The sequence below is a fragment of the Schistocerca cancellata genome, chromosome 8, assembly GCF_023864275.1.
Source record: "Schistocerca cancellata isolate TAMUIC-IGC-003103 chromosome 8, iqSchCanc2.1, whole genome shotgun sequence".
Taxonomy (NCBI): domain Eukaryota; kingdom Metazoa; phylum Arthropoda; class Insecta; order Orthoptera; family Acrididae; genus Schistocerca; species Schistocerca cancellata.
Genome location: NC_064633.1, coordinates 441881842 through 441896131, shown reverse-complemented (window position 1 = coordinate 441896131; position 14290 = coordinate 441881842). Strand labels below are relative to the sequence as shown.

Sequence of the window (14290 nt, the reverse complement as noted above, 5' to 3'; positions counted from 1 at the left end):
TTCCCCGCATATGTGTTGACTCTCAGAAAAACATTATCAATTCTCTACAAATGGTTTTCCTGACAAGTGTTTTTAAATATTTACAGGGTGATGAATATTACTGTTTGCATCAACTGCACTGGCCACACATTGGATTGCAGTGAGAATTGTGTGTGCTGAACACTGCTACAGCATGAGACATAATACGAAAAATACTGACCTGTGCCATAATTAGAAGTGTGAGATAAAAGCAGTGTCTGCCGCATATAACAGAATATATCAGTCAAACTGAGTAAAACATTTTGACATTGTTTACTGCAAAATCTCATTATCATTGTGTTGAACATTGTTGAGCAGCCACATTCTGATTAGAAATAACTCACAAAGCAGCAAAATCCAATTAGCACCTATCTATTAGGTCACAGTCATATTCAACTTAAAACTAGGCTGCTATTTTGGTTAATAACAATCAACATAATATTAACTGGGAGAACTTCAACATGCAAATAGCCCTAGAGTACATTTACTTTGTTATCTACAATCAACCACAATCTGAAACCACAGTAATATTCATAAATACATAATGTGAAGGAGGAATGACTCACACTATCCTTCAATCTGCCTTAGTATGGAACAGAAGGTAATGAGGTTCTTAGCAATAAAAATTTTAAAAATGTAAATAAAATTATATCCACCTGGTAACTCCTTCTACTCCACTGAAGAATTTCTGGATATGTAATAGCACAATGTGTGTGTGTGTGTGTGTGAATTGGCTCATTCCACATCATAATGAGATAGCAGAATAATGTTCCATGGAATATAGAAAGAACAAAACAATATTTCATAAGTCTTTTTCATTATTTCTTGTGAGCTAGAAAGGAAATTTTATTGGTCTTGCATCATGGACGTTTCATGCATTTACACAATTTCATAATAGGAGACTATAGTGACGTCACTCGACATCATTATGGAAACTGAAAGCTGGTGCAACATTACTGTTGAGCACTGTGGTACCACTATCCAGAGAATGCTGGTCATCAGGAACACTCTCTAACAGGACCACATCTGAATCCAGCAGGGCTGGTCTATGTCAGTTGTGATGCAATCTTTGGAGTGCATGCAAAGTGTGCTACTAGTTTGGCTTAGAAACTGCTGTCACTTTGTAAATGGACTCAATTTAATTTGCACCCTATCTGAAGAGTATCCTGTATACATCTCTTGTTTTTAAATAAACCAGGGCAAGCCCCACTAGGTCATGCAAATCAAACCTGGAACATTTTTGCAATTAGGTAATAGTGCAGTTTTTCAACCATGGAACGCCTACAGCAACTATTAACACAAACTGAGCAGGGTTATCAGGAGTTAATGACAGCCACATTACAGAAGTGAAAGTGTTAGCATCTCTCATGCCACCCATGTTTATGACTTTCCCACCATTTATGGAACAATGTAGAGAGTGGGATGCTTACTGCTTTTTGACAGGAAATCCTGAACTGTATCACCTACTACAGGAATTGGAGCCATTAATGAATCCAGTGGAGCTTGAGTTGTCTAGAAAATTTTCTTATTACAAGAACATTACAAAAAATCATGTTACTACAGACAGGTAAGAATTTTGGCAGCAAAAAAGGGCCCAAATCCATCTTATGCAGACTGGGCTCTGACCTGTAGGGATTAAGTAGGAATTGTAATTTCAAATGGTCTTGTGGATGGAACTAAACTGACTCTCTAATCAGGTATATTATAATGCATCTTACTCTGCCACAAAAATAAGAAACTAAACATTTTGGGAAACGGGTCCTTCTCTCAGGGAACTAATGTGAATAGCTCAGGCCTACTGCCCATGCAGCCCATAGTTTGTTTATGTTGGAAGAAAGCATTGCAGACATCAACTCTCCAGCACCACTCATGCAAGATGTCACACTAAATCCAGCAAGGCCCTACCTGCTCCACAGCCCGGACAACTACATGAACAGCGACACCAGCAGTGACAGGCCATGTGAGCAGCAATAGAACCAAGGCCTGTCTGTATCAAATGTTTCCTTTGCAACACACACAGCAGTTCTCCCATTGGAATGCAATATGCCACAGGTGTGGCTAAAGGGGATGCTTGGGAGTAGTATGCTGAAGCCGTTCCAATGCAAATGTGCCTCAACTTGTGGAAGTAAACTGAGTGAGTGATAAATCTGTGGAAGTGCAGACTCCTCAGAACACATTCCAGCAAATGTACTTAGATGCATTTAAAGACCTAACATTCTGTGAAGTTACTGCTGGACACTGCTATTTTCATGTCCTTGCTAAACCATCTACTTAAGTTTAGGGTTGCCATCTTCGTAGGCAGCTGAGACTAACCAGTGGGCCTATAGATGTCATCATGTGTACCTTCGCTAGAAAAGTTTTCACTTTTACTCATTTATAACCAAGTCAAATGATATTCAGTAAATTTTCTTGTGGTAGCTGATCCCAAAGTGGACAATGTTTTTCTGATAGACTCTTTTCACACTTTTGGAGTTATTGTTCCTGAAACAGCAAAAAAACTAAAATGCAACCTGTGAAAGTTTTCTTTCAGGCAACCCCTCTTGACAGATTTTGGGTTCAGTCTCTTGGTCAATAGGCACAAATAAATAGAAGATTATGTCATGGCTGCCACCCGCAAGAATGGGATGTCCAACACTGCACTCATTGCCACTGTGGTTCTCTAGCAACTAAGAGGGCCACCCCAATTGAAGACCACAGCCTAGCAGAGTAGTTTAATGACCACACTTACCCACCCACCCCCATGTGTTGTGCCCGCCACTGGTGCATGTCATCAATGGGGCCTCTTCCTTCCAGCTGGGAGCCCCTGATGCAGGCCCATGAGTTCAAGTGCCACTCAACTTGGATCAGTAGGATGATCCCTATCTACCACAGGTCCATGATATATACTGTAGCCTCCACCCACAAACTTCGGTGGCAGAATTGAAATCAACTTTGCCTCTGCCATCCTAGTCAGCAGCCATCTGCATCAATCATGCTCAGCACACATTCTGATACCATGGTGACTCGTGCCTCTTCCATCATCCTGCCTTGGCTCCCCACAGTGAAGCCCATGAATTCTGACCTGCTGCCATTCCTAGTGGCAACTCCACCAGACCACACATCACCTGCATATTCTGACAAGCAGTAACTGCTAGTGGTGGGGGAGGGTAGTGCCAACTGACCTCACTATGGAAACTGAAGAGCTAGCACAAGATTAATGTCAACCGCTGTGGCGCCAAAACCCAGAGGGCACTGGCCATCCGGAGAGCCCTCAAATGGGTCATCAGAGTCCAGCATATAAGCTAGCCCAGAGCTGGTTTGAGTGAATTGTTGTGTGGCCTGTGAAGCATGTAGTGAGTGCGCTACTGGTTTGATTGAGGTACTACTATTGTGGACTCTATTTGTCAAAGGCAGAACTTTGATACAGTGTGGACAGGACTTTACTTTGGAATATGGACTTAAGTTAATCTGCACTGCTTCTGAGGAGCATCCTGTATATATCATCCATTCATTATAAATAAACTATACCTATACCTATACTATACCTATTAGTTCATGTGTAAATTGCATTTTTACAAAATCGGCAATGACACAAAATTACGAGAGAGCACATTCCGGGAAGAGATGGGCAACATATTACTACCGCCCACATATATCTCGCGTAATGATCACAACGAAAAGATCCGAGAAATTAGAGCAAATACGGAGACTTACAAGCAGTCGTTCTTCCCACGCACAATTCGTGAATGGAACAGGGAAGGGGGGATCAGATAGTGGTACAATAAGTACCCTCTGCCACACACCGTAAGGTGGCTCGCGGAGTATAGATGTAGATGTAGGTGTAGAATTGATCTTCATCCTTGAAATCATAGGAATGTGGAGTTACTGTGCATATTCATGCAGAATGACAATTCTATAAGTGGAAATCAAAAAGTTTCTGTTCAATGGCTGAATAGTCCAGAATCTATTCCAATCAAGCAAAATCACCATGAGCATTGAGGCAACTGTCCCACCGATACACCAAGTTCAAGTTTAACATCATGTCCTACTGCATAAAGAAGTCCATAACTGCCTGCAGCACATCCTCATCTGACAGGAATCATTGGCCCTTCAAGGCCATTTTTAAGGAACTGAAGGCAGCATAACCACATGGGGAGAGATCAGGATAATAGGGTGAGTGCTTGAGTGTCTCCCACATGAGTTAGAGTAACTTCTGCATTATGACACTTGTGATATTGAGTAGCGTCTTGTGTTGAATTATGACCAGCACACAAAATGGCACACCATTCAACAGTGGTGGTTTTCAATGGACATGCTGCCCCATACTCTTTGTTCATTCTCCAGTGGATGTCTAGAAGTGTTTGTCCTTCAGTAGCCAAGAAAAGAATAACAGCATATTGGTCCCATTTGAATTCACTTGGTAATAACATCTGAGATTGCCATATGCACATTGGAAGGACATTAGGGGCACACTAATCACTTGCCTACATGTTGGTGCTTATGTACCCATGCTGAGTCATGCTATGTTGCATATAAGCTATAGCAATGCCCTGAAATGAAAAATTTTCATCACCCCCTTAGATCATTCATAGAATAAATTGCAAAAGCTCATGATACCTATAAACTGATGAGAAGCATCAAATATTTTAGGTGGCAGTAAGTTTAGGAAAGTTGTCTGATAAGTAAACATTATGGTCCTAATGTGGAAATATCTGAGAAACTCATAAAAGTCTGGAAATCAGAATAATGAGAACAAGATTCATATCAGCTAGCTGGTAAGTTAGCATCATTATTTTCCCAGATAAAAGCAAGAAGAGCATGGTAAATGGATGTGTACATGGAATATAGAATCAAATAAATGAGTCCAAGTAGGTTCCATACCCCTCAGTCAAATCTGTATAGCATTGTGTATTGGAGTACTCATGTGTAAAAGTATGTATCCGGTAGCTCTGTATGTGTGCCATTGTGCCTTACACAGACACCTTATGTCTTCTTGCCCTCCTTGACATGTTGTGGAGTATCTTAGAAATTATATTTCAAAAGGCTACCCATATGGGACTTACTAGTTGCGTGGTGTGGCGAGGTCTGGGCTTTGTGGTGGCCATTTCAATAGGGTGAGATGTTCCATAACAGTGCCCAGTCTACTGTCCTCGAAATTGTTCTTTAAGGAACTCAAGCACCAGATTCGCAAACTATGCTGGAGCTTTGTCCTTCTGTAACCACATATGATCCACAATTCCTTTTTCCTTGGAGCAGGGACACTAATAAAATTTGCAATATGTACAAAAATAAGAATTTACATCCATATACCCTTAAAAAAATATGGTCACAACAGATATCATTATGACATCCTGGTGTATGCCATAACGTGTGTTGCCTTCCTTTCTGACTATTACATACAATGAAAATTTATTTATTTGTTGGCCAGAAGATCACATTTCTCCTGCATGAACTGTGATATACTGCACATTCATCAGCAAATAACACTCTTGACTGAGAAATGGCATTTGGAAATTGCACCACAACATTGTGTCAGGTTGCAACTCACTACTTGATGACATCATCAGGTAACAAACGTTGGTCATTTTTAAATGTGATCAGGCCTGATCACAGCTCTTGAATTTAAGCCAATCTCTTGCAAATTGATTTTACTGGAGACTGCTCAAATGATTCAGAGAAGGTGGCACACATTTCCTCTCACATTATTGTACAGTTACTAAGTTTATGACACTGCCTGAAATAAAAGCACATTTATCCCAATCAAATATGCTGCTTAATGAAGTGAGGCCTTGCAAAATAAATTCCCAAACATCCTCACTATCTCTGTCATTGTGTGCCCCATCTGCGGATATTTGTGTACTCACACACACATCACTAGTTGCTTCACTACAGTCACTGTGTCCCTAACATCAGCTATATCTTCACAGCTGAGACAATGCAATACCAAAACAAAACAGTACAACACTGACAATAATGCTTTTCATCAGCTTCAAAACACAGATACCAATACACAACTATTTATTTACTCCAATTCTAGAAAGCCAGTAGGAGTATTTCTCAGACAGTCTGTATGTCTGCATGAGACAGATGTTTGGTGTGTGTCGCTCAGGCCTGTCCTGCCCATACAGTCCTATTTTTGTGTATCCTGTCAGGTGATATTGATGTTTTGTTTGAGAAATTTGTTTTTACCTTCAGAAATCGATTGTTTTTAGGTTTGATCTGTTGATTTGAAATCTCACTCTGATATTTCAGATCACAAACATATTTTTTCCAGAGACTGTAACATGACTGTTCTGAAATTCCTTGACTAAAAGTTTACAATATTATGAAAAGGAAAGTTGCTACACACCATATAGCGGAGATGCTGAGTTGCAAACAGGCACAACAAAAAGACTGTCCCAACACACACACACACACACACACACACACACACACACACACACACACACACAAAACTGCAGTCTCAGGAAAACTGGTGCTTTCAGCTGCCTGAGACAGGAGTCGTGTGTGTGTGTGTGTGTGTGTGTGTGTGTGTGTGTGTGTGTGTGTGTCTTGTTGACAAAGGCCTTAATGGTCAAATTTATTTGTGACAGTCTTTTTGTTGTCCTACCTGCAACTCAGCATGTCCACTATTTGGTGAGTAGCAACTTTGCTTTTCATAATGTTGTTACATTCCACACTGGATTTTCCAAGTACAAATTTTGGTATTCCCAAGTTTTCTTTTAGAATACAGGTTCAACAAAGCACATAGACATGAGTTTCAGAAGAAAGACTTTATGCAGGTCTTCTGTCTTCCTGTTCTTATTTAGCCTCCAATGTGCTGAGCAATGCTCTTTATTTATTTACAGTATTCACAATGGTATTCAACTCTCTGTGAATTTTCGTATTACCATGGTTTATAGGAGTGTGAGCTTTGACCAAACTATACACTTTGTTGCTTGTTTTTGCAATTTGTCCTGAGATTTTGTTGTTGTTGTTGTTGTGATCTTCAGTCCTGAGACTGGTTTGATGCAGCTCTCCATGCTACTCTATCCTGTGCAAGTTTCTTCATCTCCCAGTACTTACTGCAACCTACATCCTTCTGAATCTGCTTAGTGTATTCATCTCTTGGTCTCCCTCTATGATTTTTACCCTCCACGCTGCCCTCCAATTCTAAATTTGTGATCCCTTGATGCCTCAGAACATATCCTACCAACCAGTTCCTTCTTCTTGTCAAGTTGTGCCACAAACTCCTCTTCTCCCCAATTCTATTCAATACCTTCTCATTAGTTATGTGGTCTACCCGTCTAATCTTCAGCATTCTTCTGCAGAACCACATTTCAAAATGGCTCAAATGGTTCAAATGGCTCTGAGCACTATGGGACTCAACATCTTAGGTCATAAGTCCCCTAGAACTTAGAACTACTTAAACCTAACTAACCTAAGGACGTCACACACACCCATGCCCGAGGTAGGATTCGAACCTGCGACCGTAGCAGTCCAGCGGTTCCGGACTGCAGCGCCAGAACCGCTAGACCACCGCAGCCGGCCACATTTCAAAAGCTTCTATTCTCTTCTTGTCCAAACTATTTATCGTCCATGTTTCACTTCCATACATGGCTACACTCCATACAAATACTTTCAGAAATGACTTCCTCACACTTAAATCTATATTCGATGTTAACAAATTTCTATTCTTCAGAAACACTTTCCTTGCCATTGCCAGTCTACATTTTATATCCTCTCTACTTCGACCATCATCAGTTATTTTGCTCCCCAAATAGCAAAACTCCTTTACTACTTTAAGTGTCTCATTTCCTAATCTAATTCCCTCAGCATCACTCGACTTAATTCGACTACATTCCATTATCCTCATTTTGCTTCTGTTGATGTTCATCTTATATTCTCCTTTCAAGACACTGTCCATTCCGTTCAACTGCTCTTCCAAGTCCTTTGCTGTCTCTGACAGAATTACAATGTCATCGGTGAACCTCAAAGTTTTTATTTCTTCTCTATGGATTTTAATTCCAACTCCGAATTTTTCTTTTGTTTCCTTTACTTCCTTTTTTTAGATGGAGAAATAAAATTGTGTACTAGTGATGTAGTAGTGATATGATGTCCAGCACAGAGATTGCAATTGTTGGTATCTTGTGTAACAATATTCTGAATGTGCTGGCAATGAGGATACGCATTCTTGATAACAGTTAACAAAAATAAATATTTGCTATTACCAACTAACAGTGGTTCAGTCATTTAAAAGTTACACTGCAGTGAAAGTAATTCAGACTTACCTTAGTCTTTGCATTGCATTCTGCTTCTTTATTTTTTAATTCTTGCTCCATATCATTACACTTAATTTCCAGCTCATTTATCAATTCATCTACATCATTACTGTCTTTTGTAGCTGACTGACTAAGCAACTCTAATTTTTCTTTTGAGTGCTGAAGTTCATGTATAGTTTCTTCTAGGTTACTGCATTCTTCAGAAATCCCTGACAGTCTCTCTTCCATCACCTCATTCTGTCTCAGAAATTTGTGGTAAGATGATACATATAATTACTCACATTAAATACACATAAAAAGAACCAGTTTTGTATGAAATAAACAATATTTAAAATGGTAAGAAGTACATAAAATGTAACTTTAAATGAAAACTATAAACCACTGTTTTTAACATATTAACTTTCGTGGAAAATATTGTTATGAGAGGCCTCTACAGACAGAGCACCTGTTACTGTGTTACTGTAGCTTTCCCAATCCTGTACATCAACTGGCTGAAGCAGTTGTAATGGTCTATTTGTCCTGTAATGATTTTCTAATTAATCTCAGACTCTTTCTCTCTAATGCATCCCACTACCACATTAACCTGAGCTCTGAATATAAAGTTTTGACTAACAACACTGAGAGGCAACTCTCAATTTCATGACTGCTTAAGAGAGACATGAACAAGCTGACAATAAATGTTTACTGCTGATTTTAACACTAAGCGATTACTGTGATAAAGTTGCACTTAATTACCCAAGCTCCAGTAACAACTAACAACAATGAAAAAGGTAATTAAGCAACAACTAAAGCAGGCAGTCAATATTGGAAGTTCTCATTTATACTTACACTAGTCATAATTTTTTTAGTTAGAGAGTTCATTTATTTGCGTCATCTACAATGCATTGAATGTAGGGATAGCTCTCTACTTGCTCTGTAATCATTTCCTGCTAAATTCTCTGGAAGAAAGGTTATAAGAAAGCAGAATAAGTACTTTACTATGACTAAGGGGCTGATGCAATGAAGTTCCAAGTAGTTTTTATTAGTGGTGTATATTTTTAGAAAACATGATAGCTTAAGGAATTAAGGAAATGAAACTCTGAATCATCACTACAGTGTTGTGAACAGTTTAAAAAAAACGTTTCCAGAAAGTCTTTGAATCTACATGAATAGTTTTACATGATAGTAGCAGTCCCCTTCCATTATGCAGCACAGTAAACAGCAGCCATCTTTACTTCCAAGACTCATGTAATTATTGTATCCCAGGTGTTACAGGCTGAATTAATTCATAAACTGTGGTGGATTCTCTATGACAGTAGCATGATGCATTGTCAGTGAAAAGCAGGATCGTGGGCAATGCCTTTGTCTTTTGCCACTGTGCTGCTGATGTCACACCAGCAGCTCCCACAGTCTTCTAACTCACCCTTAACACACTGTGTTGACCTTCTACCTCTGCCAACCCTCTACCTTCTTCTGACAAAGACCCACACTAGTGTTTCTTCTATCACTCTGCTGCCACTGGGAAACATTCTGAGTGGTTGTCCTTCATCCTCTTCTATTAAGTTAATATTTGAAACTCTTGCTTTATTGCAAAAATTAGTAAGTAGTCTCTTTTCCTAAGAAAAAATCATTAACGATGTTATCAGTTTGTAATTATTAATAGCATAAAAGTTTTACATAATGATAAAGAGGTCTCTCTGTTTGAATCTGTCTCTCAAGGCTTCCACCAATAGTAGGTTTCTTGTTGAATTTGTGAGAGAATGCCTCACTATTCCTTTGTGTGTAGTGTAAAAGACTTGAAAGTACTCACTTTATACCCTTCAACAGTATTGCTCAAAAATTACTGATGAAAAGTCATTTTCACATTGGAATATCATCTTCTGTCTTGAAACACTATACAAATATTTCATGAAGATCCATGGACAAATCTATTTTAATGCCACCCTACCCTTCGCATTGTGCTATATCCACATAAGATACACCTAGAGGCATTAGGCTCCTGCAGATAAATGCCATGCAATGTGCATCGGTAATGAGTGAGCTGCAAAATACCATGGAAGAATTGGATGTCAGTGTCATGGTAGTCCAGGAACCATATGTCCACACTTCCCAATACACATTGCCACAATAGTTTGACACCAGAATGCCAAGGAGGCAATCATCACTCTTAATCACAAATCCCCTTTCACTAAAGTGATGAGTATTCTGTAACATTACAGATGTGTACTCTTCAGTGCAAGTGGATTTTTGCAGTACTCTCACATGAATGAGCTTCTACAGTTGTGAAGAATATCACATAATAGGGGCTGATGCAAATGCAAAGTCAGTGCTTGGGCATAGCAGAACAACAGGTGAACATGTTGTAATGCTGCAAGACTTGATCCAAGAACTGGGCCTGACTGTTATTATCAAAGATGGGCAGCCTAGCAAATTTGAAAATAGCATTGGTGCAGGGACCAATATAGACATTACCCTGGCAAATTGGACAGCTGCTTGTAAGTTTATATCCTGGGAGGTTAAACAATTGTCATAACCTTTGATATCAGAACATTAAGTGTAAACTCTAGAAACACTGAAGGCAAAGGAAACCAGAAGGCTGGGACTTGACGCAGCAAACTGGAATGCACTTATTTCTGAAATGGCTTCTTTCTACCTAGGCCGTTTACCTGAAAACTTAGGTCTCTGGGTGAATGCCCATATCAGGCTCCTGCAGTGGGCACAAGCAAATCTCATCTCGAACAGAGGATATAGAGCTATTTCTATGGCACATTGGGGTAGGAAACTGACAGAGTTCTGCAAAAAAAGTCCATAATACAGGGAGGAATTACCAGTAATCTCTAGAGACGGGCAGAAGAGATAGAATGATAAATATATATGGGCATCTGAAGCTAACATATAGAGGAAAGATCAGGGACACTAAAAAGGAGCACTGGGAGTGCTTTCTGAACATAGGACTGAAATAAGACTTGTGTAATTAGTCATACAAACTTCCAACTGACAAATTTAAGATTTCCACCATCCTGTCCATCCTCCGCAAGGCAGAAAGAACAATGATCAGTGACAGCAGAAATGCTGCCAAATATTTACTGCCCTCTCTTTTACCAGATGATCCTGCAAATACACACAACCACCACAAATCAGTGCTCTGTGACCATATGAGTTCTCGATATAGTAACAACGATGTCATACTGCCATTTTCTCAGCAAGAAGTAGCAGTAGCAATAGCCATGCCCAAATGTACCAATGCCCTGGGTACAGATGATATCTGTTCATAGGTGACACAGAACATACATCCAATCAAAGTGCCATTCATAACATAGTCAGTCTTCTGCAGTATGACAGAGGAGATCCCCTTATCTCCTGGTAGCATCACTAAGTTTCCATCTATTGTCATACTGCAGAAGATTGACTATGGCTAGAAGATTTGTCAACTTTTAGAGGATCCTGCTTGCAGTTTACCAGAGAATAACCCCACCAGGACATGAAGGTCCTTCTTAAGGAAACAGGATGGCCTGAGGAAGTTGTCAATCATCTGAAAGCTATGGCATCAGTACCAACCAGACTATACATATTACCATAGATCTGTAAAGAGTGCGTACCACTTCATCCAATTGTGAGTAATATCCATGCACCAACCTACTCCACAGCCACCTACCTTAAAATGACGTTAGCACCATATGTGGAAAAGTGCATCCACAATATCCACAGCTTCTTGGACTTAATGGAATGTCCCAGAAATGTACAAATCTTGAGCACAGACATCATGGTCAGCTTTGTCATTATATCCCTATTAACCAGCGTCCCACTTCAGGATACATTCAGTTAGATCAGTGAGAGATTTGACAGAGCTCTGCTGGATCTTTTCAAGTACATCTTAGCACAGACTTATTTCCTATGTGGAGGCCAATTTTATGAGCAGATTAGAGGAGTGGCAATGGGTAACAACCTATCTCTGACAGTGGCTAATCTGTTTGTGGAGAAATTCAAGGATGAGGCCCTTACAACTGCTGCCTACTATTCAATGTGTTTCTTCAGATATTTTGATGACACTTTCATCATCTGGCCACATTGTCAGAAAAGACTGGACAAGTTCCTGAACCATCTGAACTCAAAGACATCCCAACTTTAAGTTCACTACAGAACTAGAGAATGATGGTCAGCTCCTGTTCCTGGATGTCCTAGTGAAGAGGAAGGCAGATGGCACATTTGCTCATTGTGCATATAGGGAATCAACACACACTGACCTATACCTACAGGCTGACAGCTGCCACCACCCACTACAAAACAATGGAGTGGTCAGAACACTTGCACACCAAACCAAGACACTCTCTGACCCAGACAGCTGGATAGCAGAGTTAGGACACCTACGACAAGTATTAATGGATAATGGACATTCAACCAGGGACATCCGCAAAGCATTACATTCCACCAGGCAAACTAGTACAACAGAACAGGAACAAGAAGAAGAGGCCAGGAAGGTAGCCTTTCTACCATATGCCAGATCTATCTTTGTTAAGATCAGCAGAATTCTGAAGAAATACAAAATCAAATATATGTTCCACCCACCCAGTAAGATCAGAGTGATCACTAGAATGGTCAAGAATTGCCTGATATTTACCATACATTTTGAGAATGTGGTGTGTACTACATTGGTTAAACTGCCAGGATAGTGGACATAAGATGTAACGAACACCAAAGACCTACCAGGCTACAACAGGCCACTAAATCACCAGCAGCAGCTCATTGTCTGGAGCTTGAACACACCATGAATTATGATCCTAGTTCAAACTCCTGATTGTGGGATAGTGGCATCAATGAATATATTGAAATCAAGATGGCAGAGAACCTGATCAGCTGGGAAGCAGGATACCAGTTCAGTATAGTTCAGTACAGTGGTTCAAATGGCTCTGAGCACTATGGGACTTAAATTATGAGGTCATCTGTCCCCTAGAACTTAGAACTACTTAAACCTAACTAACCTAAGGACATCACACACATCCATGCCTGAGGCAGGATTCAAACCTGCAACCAGAGCGGTCACGCATTTCCAGACTGTGGCGCCTAGAACAGCTCGGCCACCCTGGCCGGCCTCAGTATAGTGTGGTAGCTGGCTTTGGAGCTACTATAGAAAACCAGAAAAAAAAGTTCCCTTTTGTGGTAATGAACCTCAGATGACCGTGTGCATAATTAAAAAAATCAGACATCATAGAGGACACCATGCAGCAACTACCTCCTCAGAAGACAGCAACAGCGGTCATGGACAAGATAGGAAACAACATCAACCACCAAAAACCTCAGACACAACACAACTTGAGAGCATACATAATACAGAAGTCCAGTTAGTGGCTACCGCCACAAGAGATTGCTGCAGTATGCACAGACATAGCATGAACACCAACAGCAGCCTGATGCTGCAAGAAGTGCACATCACAGTCATGTACCAAATTCAGAACACCAGGAGGTCACACAAAGGACTTTGCACAAAGCACTCTTACAAACTTGCAATAGGTTTACCAAGAAAATAAGAGTATGCAAGTTGTTTATGTGTGTTGGTGTGCCAGCATTTTTCAGTCACATTGCTGGAGATGCACTGAGTGAAGTCTGTGATGACAGATGGATAGACAGGAGAGAACTGGCTGTATCGTCTGCACATTCCACTGATGTCTGTCTTTTGGATTACTGTCTGGGAGGCCACTGAAGACATTTGGTATATTCAAAAGACATAACAAATGCAAAGAAATTTCATCAAAGTGTTATGGAAAGTTGCAAAGTCATTTGATATTATCCATGAATGCTTGAAAGTTTGTGACATTCCATGATACAATAAGTAGATTCATGTATACACACAAGATAGAGATCTTTTGGACATTTGCTGTCAGTTCATAAATGGAGGACTTTGAAGAATGTTCTTTCATTAATAACAAATGAAGAATTTAAGTATATCTGTCATTTCAGACCTTCTTTCTTCTTTCGGTGTAATTAATCTGCACACAATAGTTTGTAAAAGTATTTCTGTCACACTCCATGTGTCAATTTGTTTGCTGATCATGTTA

At 40.0% G+C, this 14290-nt stretch overlaps 1 protein-coding gene across 7 annotated transcripts in view; it reads right to left on the bottom strand.

Annotated features, from left to right (window-relative positions):
• The window catches only part of LOC126095753 (myosin heavy chain, clone 203-like), a 224484-nt gene that overhangs the window by 55500 nt on the left and 154694 nt on the right, over positions 1-14290 (bottom strand). For all 7 annotated transcript variants that reach the window (XM_049910526.1, XM_049910529.1, XM_049910530.1 and 4 more), the window contains one exon: positions 8268-8495. In XM_049910526.1, the coding sequence (XP_049766483.1) occupies positions 8268-8495 (228 nt within the window). The remainder of the gene's footprint in view (positions 1-8267; positions 8496-14290) is intronic.